General features: G+C 44.1%; 1 protein-coding gene across 1 annotated transcript in view; it reads left to right on the top strand.

Annotated features, from left to right (window-relative positions):
* The window catches only part of nrp2a (neuropilin 2a), a 62468-nt gene that overhangs the window by 37461 nt on the left and 6795 nt on the right, over nucleotides 1-18212 (top strand). Inside the window, exons 8-16 of the mRNA XM_062414443.1 lie at nucleotides 1739-1883; nucleotides 3723-3898; nucleotides 4136-4315; nucleotides 4438-4582; nucleotides 10449-10529; nucleotides 10675-10779; nucleotides 14379-14644; nucleotides 15305-15401; nucleotides 17301-17333. Of these exons, the coding sequence (XP_062270427.1) occupies nucleotides 1739-1883; nucleotides 3723-3898; nucleotides 4136-4315; nucleotides 4438-4582; nucleotides 10449-10529; nucleotides 10675-10779; nucleotides 14379-14644; nucleotides 15305-15401; nucleotides 17301-17333 (1228 nt within the window). The remainder of the gene's footprint in view (nucleotides 1-1738; nucleotides 1884-3722; nucleotides 3899-4135; nucleotides 4316-4437; nucleotides 4583-10448; nucleotides 10530-10674; nucleotides 10780-14378; nucleotides 14645-15304; nucleotides 15402-17300; nucleotides 17334-18212) is intronic.

Raw genomic sequence — 18212 nt, 5'->3', positions numbered from 1 at the left:
ATCAGGCCATGCCCAAAATCAAATAAACCCCTCGAGTAGGATTTTGAAGTCGTATCAGTCATATTCCCACTGGTTATGGAATTTCTGGAATATCATGTCATTTTGAGGTGTATGCCAGACAGGGAATTTTACAAATAGGTCACTTTACATCAATATGGCAGAGTAATATTTTCAAACTCTAACTGAAACCAGACCATGTATCATTTCTGAAAAATAATATTATCAAAACAAGAGTGTATCACATTCTTAAGCTACGGCAGTAGGTTTGATCATCCCGTGCTTGGATTAGAGTAAAAGAAAAAATCATGTTGAGATCTTTTATTTTTAGAAAGATGGCTTTAATCTTTAATTCAACTGCTTGTAGCAGTTGTCTTTCCATCTTTTCACTGTGTTGTGTGGCTGTGATGTTAATTGGTGCGGTTTTGCTGATATCCTGCACACTCGACCACAGCCAGATAGAGTGAATGACACTTAACAGTCAGTTAAAAGACGCTTCCTCTTCTTATCTGAGTGTGAAGGATATGTGTGTGTGCGTGTGTGTGTGTGTGTGTGTGTGTGTGTGTGTGTGTGTGTGTGTGTGTGTGTGTGTGTGTGTGTGTGTGTGTGTGTGTGTGTGTGTGTGTGTGTGTGTGTGTGTGTGTGTTTGTCTGTGTGGGTTCCTGAGGTTTCCTGTGTCTTTGTGTATGGTTTCAGTTAGTAGACACCAAAAAGAGAAGAGAGGCACACAGGAGGTGAGAGAGGAGGTGTTGAGAGATATCAACTGTATGGTTTTGAAGAACATATTGAAAGAGAAAATTGAGGTATTGAAATGAACGGATGTTGTGACCAAAGGTAGAGAGAGAAGAGGAAGTGTTGCAGGAAAAGGAAGTCATTCGTAATTACAAACTGGAGGTTTATGGTTTTGAGGAAACATGTTTTCCACAAAAAGATAGAAAGGAAGACTCATGTCTGTCATTGAGTGTCCCCATCCAACGCCCTCAAGCATCACGAGATGCTTTTCTGCCCAAAACAGGACGTAACTTGACCACCCGCGTTACATTTGCCCTCTGACCCCCTGCTGCCCCTCCCTGCCGCTTAAGAGCAATTGGAAGGAAGGGAGTGTTCATAAAGAAGAAGTTAATGTTGATGCTTTTTGGGCGGATGCCTCAGGAAGTGAATTTCACTCACATCCTGCCCACCTGGAGAGACTTCCTGCGCCTGATGGCCAATCATGTTTGGTCATGTCAGGTCACGTCTCCCACAGTTTCCTATGACCACCAGCATAGAGGTGTATGGGAGTTGTTGGATGAGTGAGCAGTGTATGTGCGTGAACATGAAGGAGAGACAGAGAGAGAGAGAGAGAAACCCTCATCTATCGTCGGGCTTTCCCAGACTCCCAGCGCCGAACCTTTGACCCCAAAACGCATCGACAGCTGGGCTGGTGACATTGGATCCGTGTTTGGGTTGTCTCTGCTTTGTCCGGCCTGCCACTGTGTGTGTAGCCAAGCGAAACTGTGCACTGTGGGTGGGTGTTAGAGCAAGAGGTAGTGTGTGTGTGTGTGTGTGTGTGTGTGTGTGTGTGTGGTGTGTGTGTGTGTGTGTGTGTGTGTGTGTGTGTGTGTGTGTGTGTGTGTGTGTGTGTGTGTGTGTGTGTGTGTGTGTGTAGGAGAAAAAGAGAGATAAGACAATGCAAGCACTCATACGGGCATATACAGTTCATCTCCTTTAATTTATCATCTCTTTGTCTTTGTTTGACCAGACTTTCCATGCCAACACAGACCCAGCTGAGGTAGTTCTGAACCGCGTCCCACAGCCAGTCTTGGCTCGGTTTGTTCGCATCCGTCCACAGACATGGAGGAACGGCATCGCCCTGCGCTTCGAGCTCTACGGATGCCAAATTACAGGTATGTGTGTGTGTGTGGGCGTATGTATGTTACGAGGTTAGATTTTTATAACATTTTTTTTTTGATGCCCTAAAGAAATTTGACTTTACCACCATCAACCTGCTTCCCACTCATACAGTTAGATTCCCCCAAAACAACAACACTTTTCTGCGCTCAGTTTCTTGTTCAAAGACAATTCAGCAGAAACGATGAGGCAGAGGAGAAAGTTACTCAGTCACTTTTTTCCACTTCAGTTATTTAGGGATGTTGTGGTTTGTCTTTTCCATTGTCTTACCATGAAAAAATATTTTGAACACTAAATATAATTGCTTAAAAAAAGATCAACCTTAAAGACATTAAAAAAAAGAACTCCCTAAACCATAAAAACCAGGAACGAACATGCACACTGGCACACACATAGATGTGTGTTTAGGTTCTCTCCCATACTCCCCCTGCTATCTTTTAAACATGGAAAGCCTCAGGCTAATTAAAGGAAAGTTTTACTCTATTCTTCCTTCCAGACGCTGCACCAGTGTCATTTCCCTCTCTGCTTCTTCCCTTTCTGTGTCTCTCTCTCTCATCAGCACTACCTCACTTCTACTCTGTGCTCGCTTTCCGTCTCTAACTCCCCCAACGCCGCCTCTTTTTCCTCTCATGTTTTTAGATATTTTTTTGATGTGTCCTCTTTGCTCTGTGAGCTCTTCTATATCGAGAAATGAGTAACGATCAATGATTTATGGCTCCCCATTCACTCTTACATCAGAAACTGAGATTCGCCTCAGCCTCAACAGCTGCTATTGAAATAACTATTAGCTCTTACAGTACAGGTACATCCACACACAGTCGGTTTCTAAATATAGCAGATGACCTCAAAAGCAGGCACACCCTTTGAAATGTACACAGACACCACCCACCGGCACACATATACACACACACACTTCCTGTGCCTTTTATTCATTATTTACATCTCCTGCGTTTGCAGTGACATAACAGCATGAAACTTTGATCTGTGTTCTCTTAAACCGTCAGCACAACTAACATCTCCCCATCTCCCTTCCTCCTGCCCTTTCTCTCTTCCTCTGTGTCATCTTCCTGAAGCTCTCTCCCACTACCACCCTCCGTGCTCATCCACCTCCCTCTATTCTTCCCTTTCCCACTGTTTCTCGCTGTAGGAGTCTCATCCCAACATCTTGCTCTCCTCCCAGTTTCCCCAAGCCGTCATCTTCAGCTCCAAGTCTCTTTTTTTTCTCTCCTCTCTTTCCGCTCTCTACTTCTCTGCCTCCCGACTCCTTGTATTATACCTTTCTTATCCCCTTAATCCTCATTTCCCCTCTCACATACTCCCTCAGCAAGCTACTTTCAATGCTACTTGCCCATCCATATCTAAGTTTCATTTCCAGGTGCTTTTACATGTACTTGCAACTGTGCCTCAGTCAGTGTATGTGTGCAGCACTGTTAGCAACCAAGCTATTGATACAATACAACTGACAATGTATTAAGTATTTGTGTGAGATGTGAAGTGCGTGAATGCAAATTAGGGAAGTGTGCCCATTCAATAGCAGACTTAACACATGCTTTTATCTCAGTAATAGCAGCCTTAGTGAACATGAACAGGCAGTGCTGCTCCACACATATCTTTTCCTTTCCGCCCCCTCCCTGTCTCTCACCTCACCCTCTCCTATTTGTTCCAGTCTAAACTCTTAATGCTTAGTGTCCAGTCCTGTGGTGAAGCTTAACAGCTCCCAGGTGGGAGTATTTGTAACAGTGTGAGTGTTTGTTAGGTCATGGCTGAAACTTCTCCATCAGCCCTCCTGAGGTGAAGGTTAAAGTAATCTCTGCCCTCTCGGCTTCCCATTCCAGATGCCCCGTGCTCAAACTTGCAGGGCCTGCTGTCCGGCCTGCTACCCGATGCCCAGATCTCAGCCTCCTCCAGCAGGGACATGGACTGGAACCCTGGGACTGCCCGTCTGGTGGCCAGTCGCTCTGGCTGGTTCCCGGCTCCTCCACAACCTCTAGCTGGAGAGGAGTGGCTTCAGGTACGAGATGATCTTACATCTATACCATTAATTCCCATATAAGGATCACCAATAGATCCAGATCTATGTTTCTCTATTGTTTCTTGTTGCAATGTGTGATATTTTAACAAAATGAGCCATTGTTAAATTAATTTTCCACACATTATTAATCCCTTACATTAGTATAGATGACACAGCTGCAAATACATATAAGTATTTTTGTGCTTTAATCATCGTAAATTAATCTAAACTCTACAGGTGGACCTAGGTGTTCCTAAGACGGTGCGTGGGGTAATCACCCAGGGAGCGAGGGGAGGAGATACAGGAAGTGGAGCAACCACAGATAACCGAGCATTTGTCAGGAAGTACAAAGTGGCATACAGCCTGAATGGAAAAGATTGGAATTTCATCATGGACACCAAGTCTAACCTGCCCAAGGTAATGCATAGATGGAGAATATTATATGTTTATGTGTTTGCACTGTATACAACACTAGTTCAGTAACATCCCCCATACCAGCGCGATGACCCTGCACTTTTGTATTTGTGTGTTTTGCACAGATTTTTGAGGGGAACACACACTACGACACCCCAGAGCTGCGTCATTGTGAGGAGGTTGTGGCCCAATACATCAGACTGTATCCAGAGAGGTGGTCTCCAGCAGGGATCGGGATGAGAGTGGAGATACTGGGTTGTGACCTTCCAGGTAGGACATTCTGCTGCTGCCGACATGACAAAGAATCATTTTATATATGATAATTTGCTGCCTATATTATTCCAGGCTGAATTATTTGCCCCGTACCGTAATGAACTCTAACCAGAACTGAATGGACCTTGAGGAAGGTGGCTCACCATAAAAGTGAGGCTTACATTACATATGCATGAGAGTCATTAGAGTCTGCCAGAGGTGAAAAGAGACACCCAGAGTTAGCTAGGAAAGGGAAAGTGTTAGCACTATGAAAGCTTGACCCTCAAACATTATTATTTTGATTTATTTCTTCTATCATTTCACCTGGAAAGTACGAGTTAGACTCTCTCTGTCAGCTTCTACAACAAGTGTTATCATCAGGAGGGAGCGGACAGGGTTCGGTTTAAAGGAATGCTTCCCCAGAGAGACTTTCCAGCATGGTCTGCTTTCCAGATGTGAGGCAGCTCTGGAGACACACATACACATCCAGAGGCACTAGCACACATATGGACTCTCACTATTTACCACTCCCTCTGTGCCTGAACAGGATGACTGGGCTGTATGGCACACAGCAGTCACATACAAGCACAGATACACAAACACATATAGACACACACCAAACAAACCACAGAAAGAGAGACATGTACATGTGTCCTCTCCAGATTCCCACACCCACACACACACACACACACTATTGTAATCATGTCATGATAAATGCAAGTTACGCTATTCTTTCATTGAGATGATTTAAGTGTGTCTGTGTGTTGTTGGATAAGTGCTGATGAAGTGCGGTGGCCTTGTTCCTGCTCTCTTGTTGAAGAGAGATGAAATATTAAGAATAGCACATCCTCATTATCGCCTTCACCACTCATCAGGACAGTATAATACACATTCAAAGACACATAGACACAAATGTACATCTGCCATTACAACACCACTCACAATGCCTAATAAAAGTGAGTGATAAATTGTGTGGGTATGAATTAGGTTTCATGTGTGTGCTCCATCAAAGATGTATTCCATCCCTGAGAGAAAACACAAAGTAACATAGCTTGTGTTAATAGTTATAATTTGGCTGTAATACTTTTTACAGCCAGTGATAAACCAGAAATCTCTCTTAAGTAACGATTTAATTGATTTAAATGCATGCCGTTCATTTACTTCTGCTGCTCTTAACACCCGGTGTGGTCATTTTATTTCCCCTTAAAACTTCTGCGGCACACAGGAAACAAATGTGTTTCACATTTACTTGGTGATTGACAAGTGACTTGTGGGAGGTGCAGCGCATGCAGAAAAACATAACAATGGTGAGAACTAGCCCTAGAAATGAAAGAAAAACTCACAGATTACCACTTTTACTAAGAGGGTGATTTTTATCAGATGGCCTGGAGAGTCTTGGGGAAACTGTGACACAGAAAACTGCTGCTGAGTGTCACACATTTTTCACAGGCCTTCCAAAACACAGCAGGGGTAGTGGAGTACTATGAAATCCTGTAAATCATTCACTTCCCGTTCCACTCTAACTGTTCGGTGAAACTTGGACTTGTTTTGTTCTCAGTGAAGCACTTTTTTGAATGTCCTCGCTCATCTTATTTATGCGATTTTGCCTGATGAAACAACTTTTTTTCCACCTTAAATCATACCAACTGCTACAGTGGAGCAGAATAAACTCTCTCTTCCCGTTCACACACATGGTTGTAGTTCTTTCTTTTCCCTCCCTGCGGCCCAGTGCGTGGGTTCGTAAATGTTTTTGTACTTTTTTTTTTGTTGTTACCATGCCTCCTCTCCTTTCCTCTCCTCCCCACCGCCTCTGTTAGTCATCACTCGCACCTCTTTTCCTTACTCACTGCTGTAGGTCCTGACTCCTTCTGTTTCTCCCTGTTTATGCACAGTTGTCACACACACACATACTAGCACAGAGCTGCAGCAGTCACAGTGTTTTTTTCTAATGTAGATGCCCCAGAAATGAAAAATTTATGAGCTCAGGAAAGAAATTTTAGAGACTGATCTGTTAAAAAAAATGCAAAATATCGCCTCTCACTTTTTCTAGGTAGGATAATTTTAGTCTCAGGAACACTGTATTGTATAGCTCACACCTGTTATCACAGCTTTGTCCTATACTTATACAGCTGTTCTTATAAGCTTTTTATATTACTGCTTTCATAGCATCCCATCCTCTAGGAATATGTGTGTGTGTGTGTGTGTGTGTGTGTGTGTGTGTGTGTGTGTGTGTGTGTGTGTGTGTGTGTGTGTGCGTGCGCGCGTGCGCGTGCATGCGTGCGTGCATGCGTGCGTGTGTGTGTGTTGATCCTTGATCTGAGCACTTAACCCCACCCACCAGAATATCAAATGGCTTAGACAATGGCTACTTGTCTTTTCCATCATATTCTTTTGGGATGTGAGTGTGTGTATCGACATCTATTCATTTTTGTGTGTATTTGCACCCGGGACTGCCAAGCAGAGATTTACAGAAAGGCTTTCTACATAATTGAAGATTTTTTTTCCCTCATCTCTGACATATTGCTGAGTCAGATTCTTTGGGAGTGAGCAATGTCTTTTATGCAGAGAGGGTTGGCCCTCACCATCCTGTGTGTGTGTGTGTGTGTGTGTGTGTGTGTGTGTGTGTGTGTGTGTGTGTGTGTGTGTGTGTGTGTGTGTGTGTGTGTGTGTGTGTGTGTGTGTGTGTGTGTGTGTGTGTGTGTGTGTGTGTGTGTGTGCGCGTGTGTGTTTCGTTTTTGTTTTTTGGCGTGTGTCTCTGTTGAAATTGCATTTATCTGTGTTTATGTCTATGTGTATTTTTGTGAGCATGTGTACGCATGTGCAGGTGCACCGAGTGTGTATTTATACATGTGAGCATGCATCTCCATCATCTATACCAGCACTTCCCCTGGGTCCAGTTCTAAGTGTTGGTGTTTCATCCCGTGCATGATGATGACTTGCATCATCACCTGCAGCAGTAGACACATTATGTAAGCCAACACTCCGCTGCAGAGAGACTTATCCTGCATTACAAGGCCCTCTGCTGCACATGTACAGTAGGCCTGCCTGTGCACACATAGGCCTCCTCATGCAGCTCTGCAACCTATTCCTCGCACACATCAAGGACAGGGCTCGGGGCAAGGTAGGCAGGTCACATACGTTCACACACATTTTCTCTCTGTCACACATAAACATCCGCATCCACATAAACGCAAAAGTCGGTCCCATTCCCATTGCCCCTGACACTCCTGTCACACCCTGGAAAGGTCAGCACATTTACACTGTGACAAGGCCTGACCTTTGAAAGCATAGAGTGCTCGGGAGCTGGGTAGAATCTTAATGGACTAGACTGTGTGTTTTGTGTTTATGTGTGTTTAGTTGTTGAACACATGGGAGTGCGTGTGTGCTGCTTCCCAGTTAATGTGTAGGCTCTTGGTTTATTTTAACGCTTTGTCCCAAGACTTAACTGGGGGACTCAAAGGTTAGACTGGAATAAAAAGACAACCACAAAAGCAAAAACAAACAAGAAATGTGAGTACCAGAAACTGAATTAAAAGCAGAGGGGGAACAAGAGATGATGAAATTCAGTAAGAAGAGAGGTTTGAGTGGTTGGTTGCTTTCACTTTCTTTGCCTTACACTGCACCTTCCTGGTGGGCTGGCAGCGATAAAAGTCTCATTAGGTAGCTAATGACTGGCATAAAGGACATGACATTAACGCTGGGTTAATGTCAGAAGCCGTCACCAACTGTGGACGGCCCTTTCATGTTTGCCATTTCTCCAGCTGGGGCGCGGTCCTGCTCATTTCCACAGGAAGTTCCTTTAAGCGGATCAATTGTGTATCACGCCGCGTTAGTTACCCTTAGCACCTTTAAATGATGTTGGTAGTCTTTCATAAAGAGGAAAATTATCAGTAGGAGGCTCTAGAATTGCTGCTAACAGGCATTTAGCAGAGCAAAGTGTGGTGACGAATCCACGTGACTCCTTCCTTTGAGATGTTTGCATGCTTGTTGTGTTTCTTTTCCAACTGAGGAGCTATGTCTTGTAGACTTAAATGAGATATGGCAGGGGAAGCTAACAAATGAACATAAAGTATATTATGCATATGCATCCACTTCCCCATTTTAGTGGTTATTAATGTCAGTTAAATGAGAAAAATACACCACTGTCATATATCTGCATCTGCAGAAAATAGTGGAAATCTAGTTAAGTGAAATGTGACGGAAAGAAGTCCCTGTGTAAACGTGTTTTGTTACAGACAGAGAGTAAAGGAAGAGCAGCTTACATAGTTTATTCACATGATAAATTTGGATCATTGGTTGAGACGTGACCCAAACCCCTGTGTAGACTCTCATAACTCACCAGGGGTGACCCATCTGCTCCTAATAACACTGTGTTTTCTCCCAATTCACATTCCAACTGCAGCCTGCTCAACATGTGTCTGTTTGTGTGCACATGTGATGTGTTTTAATGAGCAAATTGTTGGTTCATTTAAGTGTTTGTGATATATGTGTGCTTAAATAGATGTTAAGGGCAAAGAGAAATGCATACATTTCACCCCGTGTTTGTTCTGCTTTCCTCCGAGTTCGTATGAGTTATGGTGTGAGGAAGACGCTATAACTTGCGCTCACAATAGCTCACGCATGCACAAGAGAAGAGGGTGGGAGATGGAGTGTGTGTGTGCTCTGCATCCTCTCTGACAGCCAGTGAGTGGTCCCACAGTGTGATCATCCTGTCCAAGGTCGAGGGGAGTTTGTTAGACACATCCATCCATCAGCCTTAGCGCCAGGCATTCTATATGTATGTGAGTGTGTGTGACTCTGCATCTGCATGTGTATTAGTATGTGGACATGTGTGCATCCGTGTGGCTGCATATTTGAGTCAGTTTGTGAGACAGACACTGACGCCTGAGCACCCAGACACAACATGATGGGGGCCCCTTTTGGTGCTCTGGGGCTATCTGTGCCTGCCTCGGCCTGTCTCTGACACTCTGGGTGGGATGGCCGAATGGAGACAGGACACAGGAGATAGAGCTAGTCTCGGACGATGGCCTCACAATGTCTATTATGACAGCAATTTTAATTCACCACCGCTGAGACAAACTGTTTACATGCTGAATTAGGGTCAAAAAATCTAGACAAGTTACTCAAAACAGCATTATAACTCTTCAGCTTCCTGTCTAAAAGGTCCTCTGCAGGTTGGCTCAGTGTTTCCTCACAGCATGAAGGACCTGGGTTTTAACCCAGGCCGCCCCAGGTCCTTTCTGTGTTGAGTTTGCATGTTCTCCCCATGTTTGCGTGGGCTTCCACCAGGTGCTCCGGTGTCCTCCTATTATCAAAAGCGTCTATTAACTAACGTCTGTTAGAGTTAATACTTCTGTCAGTGCCCCTTTTTCCACTGGCAAAAGAACTGGAGGCGGCTGCCCAAAGCTCCTATAGTGTGTGTGTGGGTTAGATGGGTTAAATGCCGACGATCAATTTCCCTATGGGGATCAATCAATACATGAGACACATCAACCTTTCCATCAAAAAAAAAAGTGAAAAAATGTCAAACTCAGAACTTAAGCTTTTAAACGATAAGTAGAATTTCCTTTAAGTAGTTAAATAAGTAGTTCATTTAGAAACTCTCCATTCTTCCTATATTCCGGTGATTTAGTCAGTAAAGGTGTATAAAGACACTATACCTCACTTCTTTATGGTTCTTTCTGTTTTTGCAGCTTATCATTTCCTCTCATCTGTATTTCCTGGCTCTGCCTAATGTATTGCTACCAATGGAGAAATCCCACGTACATAATCTCTTGAACAAACACTGGTTGATTTATGTATCCTCTCTCCAGTAATCTAACGTCTGAGGATTGTTTCACACAACCACCTTTTGACCCAAGTTATGTTATGTTTGTTCCCGTAGAAACCACCACGCCGGCAGACACCGCCACGCCAACAGTGCCCGCTGGCATCGAGACCACTACAGTCCCCGTCACGACTGCAGGTGAGAAGAAATACCCGATTGATAGTCTTATTAGGAGGATGTAATGACCGCGATGAAATGCGTCGAACGGCCTGTGTGACATTATGTAGAGCAGCTGTGAATGCATCTTTATCTGAAATGACTGTGATTTTGCATTTCTCCACAGCTGCCACCGCTCTTCCATCAGACAGTGTGTGTGACTTTGACCATGGCCTGTGTGGGTGGACGCACGACCCCAACGCCCCTCTCCTCTGGTCCCTGCACAGCCACGGTGAGTCTCCTCATCATTCATGTTGAGATTCCGCATGACTCACTGCCTCTGTCTGGTTAGCTGTCTGCTTGAAGGAGCTTTTTCTCTGTGTAGCAAGCATTTGATGGACAATAACCTGCAGGAGGTGACTGAACATTAATTTAAGTGTCACAGTGATGGCGAAAATTATAATTGTCTAAAATTGGTCTCACATTTCGGTCCGGTTGGTTTTACAAAATGATGCAGTTAGCAGCTCAGGATGACTATGGATAACTGTTAGTGCTACATGAGTTTCTGTATCACCTCTTTCAAAATCAGTGTGTTTGCTGCACAGCTTTTATGTATGCAGCTGCAAGGAGAATTTCATTCAGTCGCAGAAAATTGCACAAGCACAAACGCATTAAGTTTATTTTATCAACTTCACTGGGTCTAGACAAGACGGTGTTTTCTATAATTAACTGGAGTCATTCTCCATGTGTATCTTCATTGAGTCCTTTTTCAATTTGATTAAAATAATTCCTTAAATTGAAACCAGTCTAATTTAGCAGTAACACTGTCTGCCAGACACAACGCTCTTTCTGAGTGAATGCGAATGAAAATGAGTCGAGGGAACCAGACGGAAAGAGACGCCGCCGCCGTGTCAAGCATATACAGCCTCACACATGACACGTGTGACACAGACCGGCTCTCAGACTGCTCGCCTCTGTGTGTCAAAATGCGTGACGTCTCGGCAGGAAGGGGTTAAGACCCAGTAGCTCCAATTAAGTTCAGTGCAGGAGATTCCAAAGACGAGCTGTTATTCCCAGTCGTCTGTTACTGCCCCTCCATTACCTCAGGCACATCCCAGATGATGCTGTGTAGACTTCCATCTACTTAGACACTCCTTGAAGAAATAATTATTCATTCTCCCTTTATACATACCCACGGATCAAAAGTGCAGCTTTTGGCATGTTATTAAAAGCTATAGAAGACATTTCCTGCTGGGTTTAAGGAGGGTTTTTTAAAGCACTATTAATACTTTTTCTTATGCAGGGTAAGGGATTGTTGTCCCAACCTTGTTTTAAAATTCATTGGTTTTGAGCAAGTCTCCATGAAAGATTCAGCATTTCTCCAGCTGGAGAGAATTAAACAAGAAGTTTAGCATGCCCCGTGTTTTTTTGTCAAATTTGTGATGTCACCTGGGTCATGTTCAGCAGGGCAACGGATCCCGCAGCAAAGGCAGAAATTTTCTTGAAGCATGACCTATTTAGGTCATAACTATCTTTGACAGGGGGCTTCAAAGCAGCTTCTTTCATCACGGCTGGTTTTGGAAGGGTTGCTTAGATTAGTCAGGTTGTGGCTTTCATGTATGAAATATCATTTCCAGCCGTTTTGACACACCACGCCAGCCTTTGATTTTCCTTCAGGTGTCAAAGGTCAGAAACACAGGATCATGATTTCACCACTATCAAATCACTTTTATAATCCTCCATAGTAATCAATTCTGGTTTCTCATGTGACCCAGAAACCATGATCCCCTCACCTTTTGACCTCAGTCATCAAACCAGTCAGTAAGGCACAGAGTTTGAATTAGTCAGAATGATGTTGTATTATTTGTCTTAATATACCCCCGCTAGTTAAAGCTTGCTAACTAGGCTTCATAGATTAAATCCTTGTTTGCTTCTCGCTGCAGGAGAGCGCTATGAAATGGATTAATAATGCTCTGTTGTGCTGCGTATTGCGAGGCAGTCTCGATTATGAGCTGTCTGCTGAACAAGAGGCACAACAATGGGGGGTTCGCTGCGAGACGCCGCCGCTTCAACATGAGGAAAATGGAAGAGGCTTTTGGTGCGCGCATTAGAATGAGTGATAAAATGCCTCGCGGACTCACAAATATGTTTCACTCGCACATCCTCTCTAGGCACATACACACTTGCAGTATATACACAAAAAAGTGTCATATGCAGCAAGGGAGAGTACACACTTATTCCAGGGCTGCGAAAGGCCAAGGGACATACTGTCACACACACTGTCTGAAGTGTCACACACAGGCGAGTCTGGGCTTATGGCGAGCAGAGGGGAGCTGTCAAGCCAGAGGAAGATTTGTCCCTACAGATACTGCTTGTCTGATCTGCTAGAAAGACCGCACACACATACATACACACAAACACACACACACACAGCAAAAGGGTATCAGCCCAGTCAGTTAATAACTTGAGCATGGCTTCGCTAAATCATACACTGCCTGCTGCCTGCTGCTAATGCTACTGGGGGATGTCGTAAAGAAATACCTTATGGCTACTAAAACAAAAACAGACACACTCATATTCGCGTATTCTGGAAAATACCTGTATGCACCCGGTTTTGTCTCAGGCTGTGTTTCCTTGCCTGTAAAACAGAAAGGCACGTAGCTTCTCCCACACATACTTAGTCACACATACACACACACAGTTATTCATGATAAAGCAGGTGATTTAATCTGCAGATTGTTGATACTGGACATTTTCCCACAGGGCCCACTTAAGAAATTCTTCACCAGACGCCTCATTGAGTCATTCTCTCACACATATATGGGCAAACACACGCTGATTTTTCTCACTCTCTCCCACACACACACATACACACACACACATTTGTACATGCAGTCAGCTCACCAGTCTTTCTCCCTCACAATGGAATTCATGCCGGCATCCAATTTGCAAACTAAACATCCTCTGGTGTACACAAATGGAGTGGCGTGTATTTTGTAGGACTTTTCCGTTGTTTAAGTTACCTGGAAGGGAATGAAGAGAAATTGTCCCCGAGGGTCTTGGCTGGAGCTCTTGTAGCGGCCCATGTACGAATGACGCTCTCACTGGACCTATTCTTCTGTGTGTTTATCTTTGTCACATCCCTATTGTTCAGTGTGACTATTGTGTGGCAGTGATCCCGTTCCTGTTACCAACTGGTGATTAGTTTCTTTTACAATTGAGAGTCATGTTAGAGGTATCCGTAATTGTGTGAAAACACTTGTTTCACATGTCTGCATATGGATGTATATGTGTCTAAGTCGGTCTGTATGTGCAAGCAGTGGTGATTAATAGCTATAATTGTGTGACTTCATCAGTGCACACATTTGTGTCTAACAAACTCATTTAAGCAGCAACCATTTACAGTGGATATCAAAAGTCTACGCAGCCTTTCAAATTTCCAAGTTTTGATTGCCTCCAGGGCTGAAATAGAAACCCATTAAATCAGGCTTTTTTCACTTTCTGATTGTGGCAACTGGCAAACTCAAGGTTAAAACACAGCTGTGCTCATTTTTTGCAATGTGTTAAAAATGCTTAAACAGCTGGGTTTCATAGTGTGGCAGTTAGGTTTATTTTTGATTTAATCCAATGTAGTCCTGAGTTTACCTAATTGGGTTTTGAAAGGTTCTCTCTGGTGAATTTCATGGGATATTCAGAACTAGTCAATTAAGCTACAGCACCATATCACCAAAGTTAGTCAACATTTGTAGCACATCTAGATTTAAAGATGTTCCTGTGTGGTGACTAGTGATTTTGTCTGGGCATTTAAATTCAATTTCAGGGATTTTACACACAAGCATTTAAAGTAAGACAAAGTAGTCTCTTTTCATGTTGTATCTCTCTCCCTTCCAGAGCTCAACAGCTATCTGTACATGGACGCCAGCCTAAAGACAGAGCAGCAGCGAGCCCGGCTCGTGAGCCCCGTGCTGGCGGCTGACACTGGGCCCCTCTGCCTCCTCTTCAACTACCAAATGTTGGGGGAGGCCCAGGGCTACCTGAGGGTCCTGCTGCGGGACGCCCACAACGAGGAAACCCTCCTGTGGACACTTAAAGACGATCAGGGCCCTGTCTGGAAAGAGGGGCGCACCATCCTGCCTCGCTCCCCTAAAGACTTTCAGGTAGTGATAAACTCAAATTTTAAGTAGAACATAAATTGGAATGAGCTTGAAAAGTAGGTGTCTGGAAAAGTTATAACTGCACTGCTATAAAAGCATCAAAAGTATGTCTGCTTGATAAATAGGTAACTGGGTCAGACCCTTTATTACATGTCAGAAAAAGAAACATATGTTTAGTGTCTTTATCAGGGATGATTTGAGAGATTCATCTCAGAGCATAAAAGAGCATCAGCTTTAACCTCCCTGTCACCCAGGCCAAGTATAACTTCAAAAGAAGCTAAAGTAAGCCATATTGTCTCTATTGGCTGTGTGATTGTTTGGGGATCACTGTGCATTTGTCAGAGACATCACAAGCAGTTAATGTTCTCATAAAAAAGTAAGTTGGAGAAGCTTGCAGAGAAGGGAAAGATGATTGCATGTGTTGAGTGCAACTTTGAAATCACAGGCACTGTATTAAGTTTTTATCTTCTTTCTCCTCCTCCTCCTCCTCCTCCTCCTCCTCCTCCGCATGCTTGTCCCCATTCTCAATTCGCCTCCCCCCCCCATCCTCCCTCCCCTGTTCCCCCCTTGCCTTCATCCTGTCTCCGTTTCCCTCTTCTTCTTCAACTTTTTCCTCCTCCTCTTCCTCCTTCTCCGCCTCCTCCTCTGTTTTGTCTGGGGTAGGTTGTGATGGAGGGTTTCTTTGTGCACGGCACCAGAGGACACATCTGGATAGACAACATCCACATGGGCTCCAGCACCCCTCTGGAGGAGTGTACACGTAAGTTACATACACGCACACACGCATACACTCTCACACACACACACACACACACACACACACACACACACACACACACACACAGATTCAGTGAGATTTGGCACTTCAAGGGTTTGACAGACAGACTGGGACAAACTTTGGGCACAAACTGTCTTATTTTGGGTTTTTTTTTTTTTTTTGCTTCCTTTTGCCAAAATCTTTTCCATCTTGTATAATATTGAAAAATAAACAATAAGCATATACACAAACTCACATCCATTAGACCCACCAATTCCCTCGCATCCTCTGTCAACGCTTCCATCGCCTCATCATCTCAACCTCCATCAATCTGCCATTCCCTCTTTTTCCCTCCTCCACTTTTAGCTGGAAGGTCCTTGAACAGTGACACACATGAAGTGATAAACACCCCCTCCACTCCTTCCTCCACTCCTTCACCCTCCCATTCCAGTTTTGGAGACAGTGTCTCCCACCAAATACAGAGATGAAAGAAGGAAGGAGAGGGAGGGACAGCATTTACTCCTCCACAAAAAAAAGAAAAGAAAAGAAGAATAGGAAAACTAGGCCATAAACGCCCTGTGGGCCCCAGCGATGCTAATCTATGTTTCATTAGATTTCTCTTCTTCTCTTTCTCTCGTCTCCCTCTATCTCTCCTCCTTGCGCTCACTCCTCTGTCGTATTTGTAAACAGAGCTCTTCCCAAGCCGTCAAAGGGAATTACTAGACAGGCTGTTTCCCAAGCAAGTTGCTGGGTGCCTGGTGCAAGCGGAGTGCCAGTGCAGCCTCTTTAATCTGGCCCGAGAAGGGGCTTTGGAGAGGGTCTTAAACAGATCAGAGACCAAGCTGGGGGTTCAGAGCCAAAAACCTGCCGTCATCATTTCTGACTGGCGTCCAATGTGCTTTGGAGCTGGACCACAGTAGGGAGCAGGCAAAGTGTAATTGAGGGAAAGTGTGTGTGTGTGTGTGTGTGTGTGTGTGTGTGTGTGTGTGTGTGTGTGTGTGTGTGTGTGTGTGTGTGTGTGTGTGTGTGTGTGTGTGTGTGTGTGTGTGTGTGTTGTTTGTTATGTCCCTAGCTTGTGGCAAACACTTCTGTTTTTGTGTGTTTTTGCCTCTTATTGTTTGCGTTCTGTGTCATTTTCGTGTGTCACGAGAGTCTTGATAGAGTCTAAGCAGCACAGCAGCTTGGAAGGCAAAGATGACAGTCGAACCATCTCCTGCCACCATGCTGCTCTGTTTGCTCCTTCCTCCTTTCCCTCCCCTCCTTTACTGTTCCCAGAACATGCTGGGATGTTGCTTATCACCCAACGCAGTTACGTTCGCGCCAAAAGGCGCCAGTTCCCAACTCAGTTTCCTTCTTTCTCTCTCACCCAACCCCATCACACAAACACACACACATACACACAGACATACATACACAGTCTAACACACACTGAGACACACATACCAGTTCTTTGTGTTTGCATTCCAGGCAATCAAAGTGAATGTTCTGCTCTGTGCATTTTACAGCAAGCCAAAAACACCCAGCCCTCTCCAGTTTAACTGGACTCTGTAGATAAACAACTTGAAATACGTGAACTTTGCAAACACGGACACACGGACACATGCACACATGCACACATGCAAACATTCGTAGCATATACACTCTCTGCACAACCCAAGTTCCCAACTCACACAATGTATTCTGTTTGAAATTGCATTCTAGCAAAGGAGCTGAGTAAATGCCATAATTCATGTGAGCTATGTGAGGAATTAACTTAAATTTCCTCAGGAGGAGTTTGATAGTCCCGTGACATTTGTGTGACATTTGGCTGACTTTTTCCTCATATTTAAAGTTATCTAACAGCTCTCTCTCTCTTTCTCCTTCTTTCTCGCTCTGCTCCTGACTTTCTCTCTGTCCTCGCAGAACCCTTCGCTGCTTTTTCTCCTGAAATGACAGGTGAGTCTGACTTTGTTATGACGTCACTTCCTTTTCTGGTCTTGCTTCCTGCCCGTTGGTATGCACTAGCCTGGGGTTTTTGCTTGGTGGCACTAAGTTGTATCAACCGCTAAATAATAAGCCCAAACCAGTCTGTGGCCCACAACACTGAGGCTGCTAGAGCTGTGTGTTTCCAGATTAATAAAACTGCATTCATTTTTAAAACTAGTGATTCATCGCATCATCAGCAGCATGGAGACATCACCAAACAAATACTAAACCTCTTGCCAAAAAAAAAACTAATTATTGAATTTTCAAGTGCCAAATGATTTTTCCCAAACTCTAACCTAGTTGGAAAAAAGATTATCCCAGTAATTTGTTGTTGTGCATTAGTTTTACTTTGTCAGTCTCTGTGGAAACAAAGGATTAGAAGCAAAAGAGCAAATTCTGCGTGCCAGGCAAGCTAAATCAAGCACACCTCATGGAGTCGGATATTTGAAAAGAGCAACATATTCTCAGTTCTAGGCTGCCTGACACAGCCTGAAGGGTTTTAAATAACTGTCTGCCTCATGAAAAATATTTAGAGTATCCTGGGGGACTATATGAGATTGATGTTAGTGTTTTGGCATCTCATAATGTCTTCCAATAAGATAAGAGCTTGGCGGTTCCAGTGTGAATGTGATGTGTGTGCACTTCTTTGGCTTTTCTACTCCCTCCGTCTCCATACACACACATAGACACACACACATACACACACAGTCACACACAGAGTCTCTAACCCTTGACAAACATGCACAGACACACACAATTATATCACCACACACATACACACCAGTGTCCCCAGTGAAAAGCAATCAGATAGAGTGACTAAGCAGCAGCAAGCACGGGTGTCTCTCTCTC

This window comes from Scomber scombrus, chromosome 24 (assembly GCF_963691925.1).
Source record: "Scomber scombrus chromosome 24, fScoSco1.1, whole genome shotgun sequence".
Lineage (NCBI taxonomy): Eukaryota > Metazoa > Chordata > Actinopteri > Scombriformes > Scombridae > Scomber > Scomber scombrus.
Note: the sequence above shows the minus strand (reverse complement) of the source record. Positions and strands in the feature narration are given on the sequence as shown.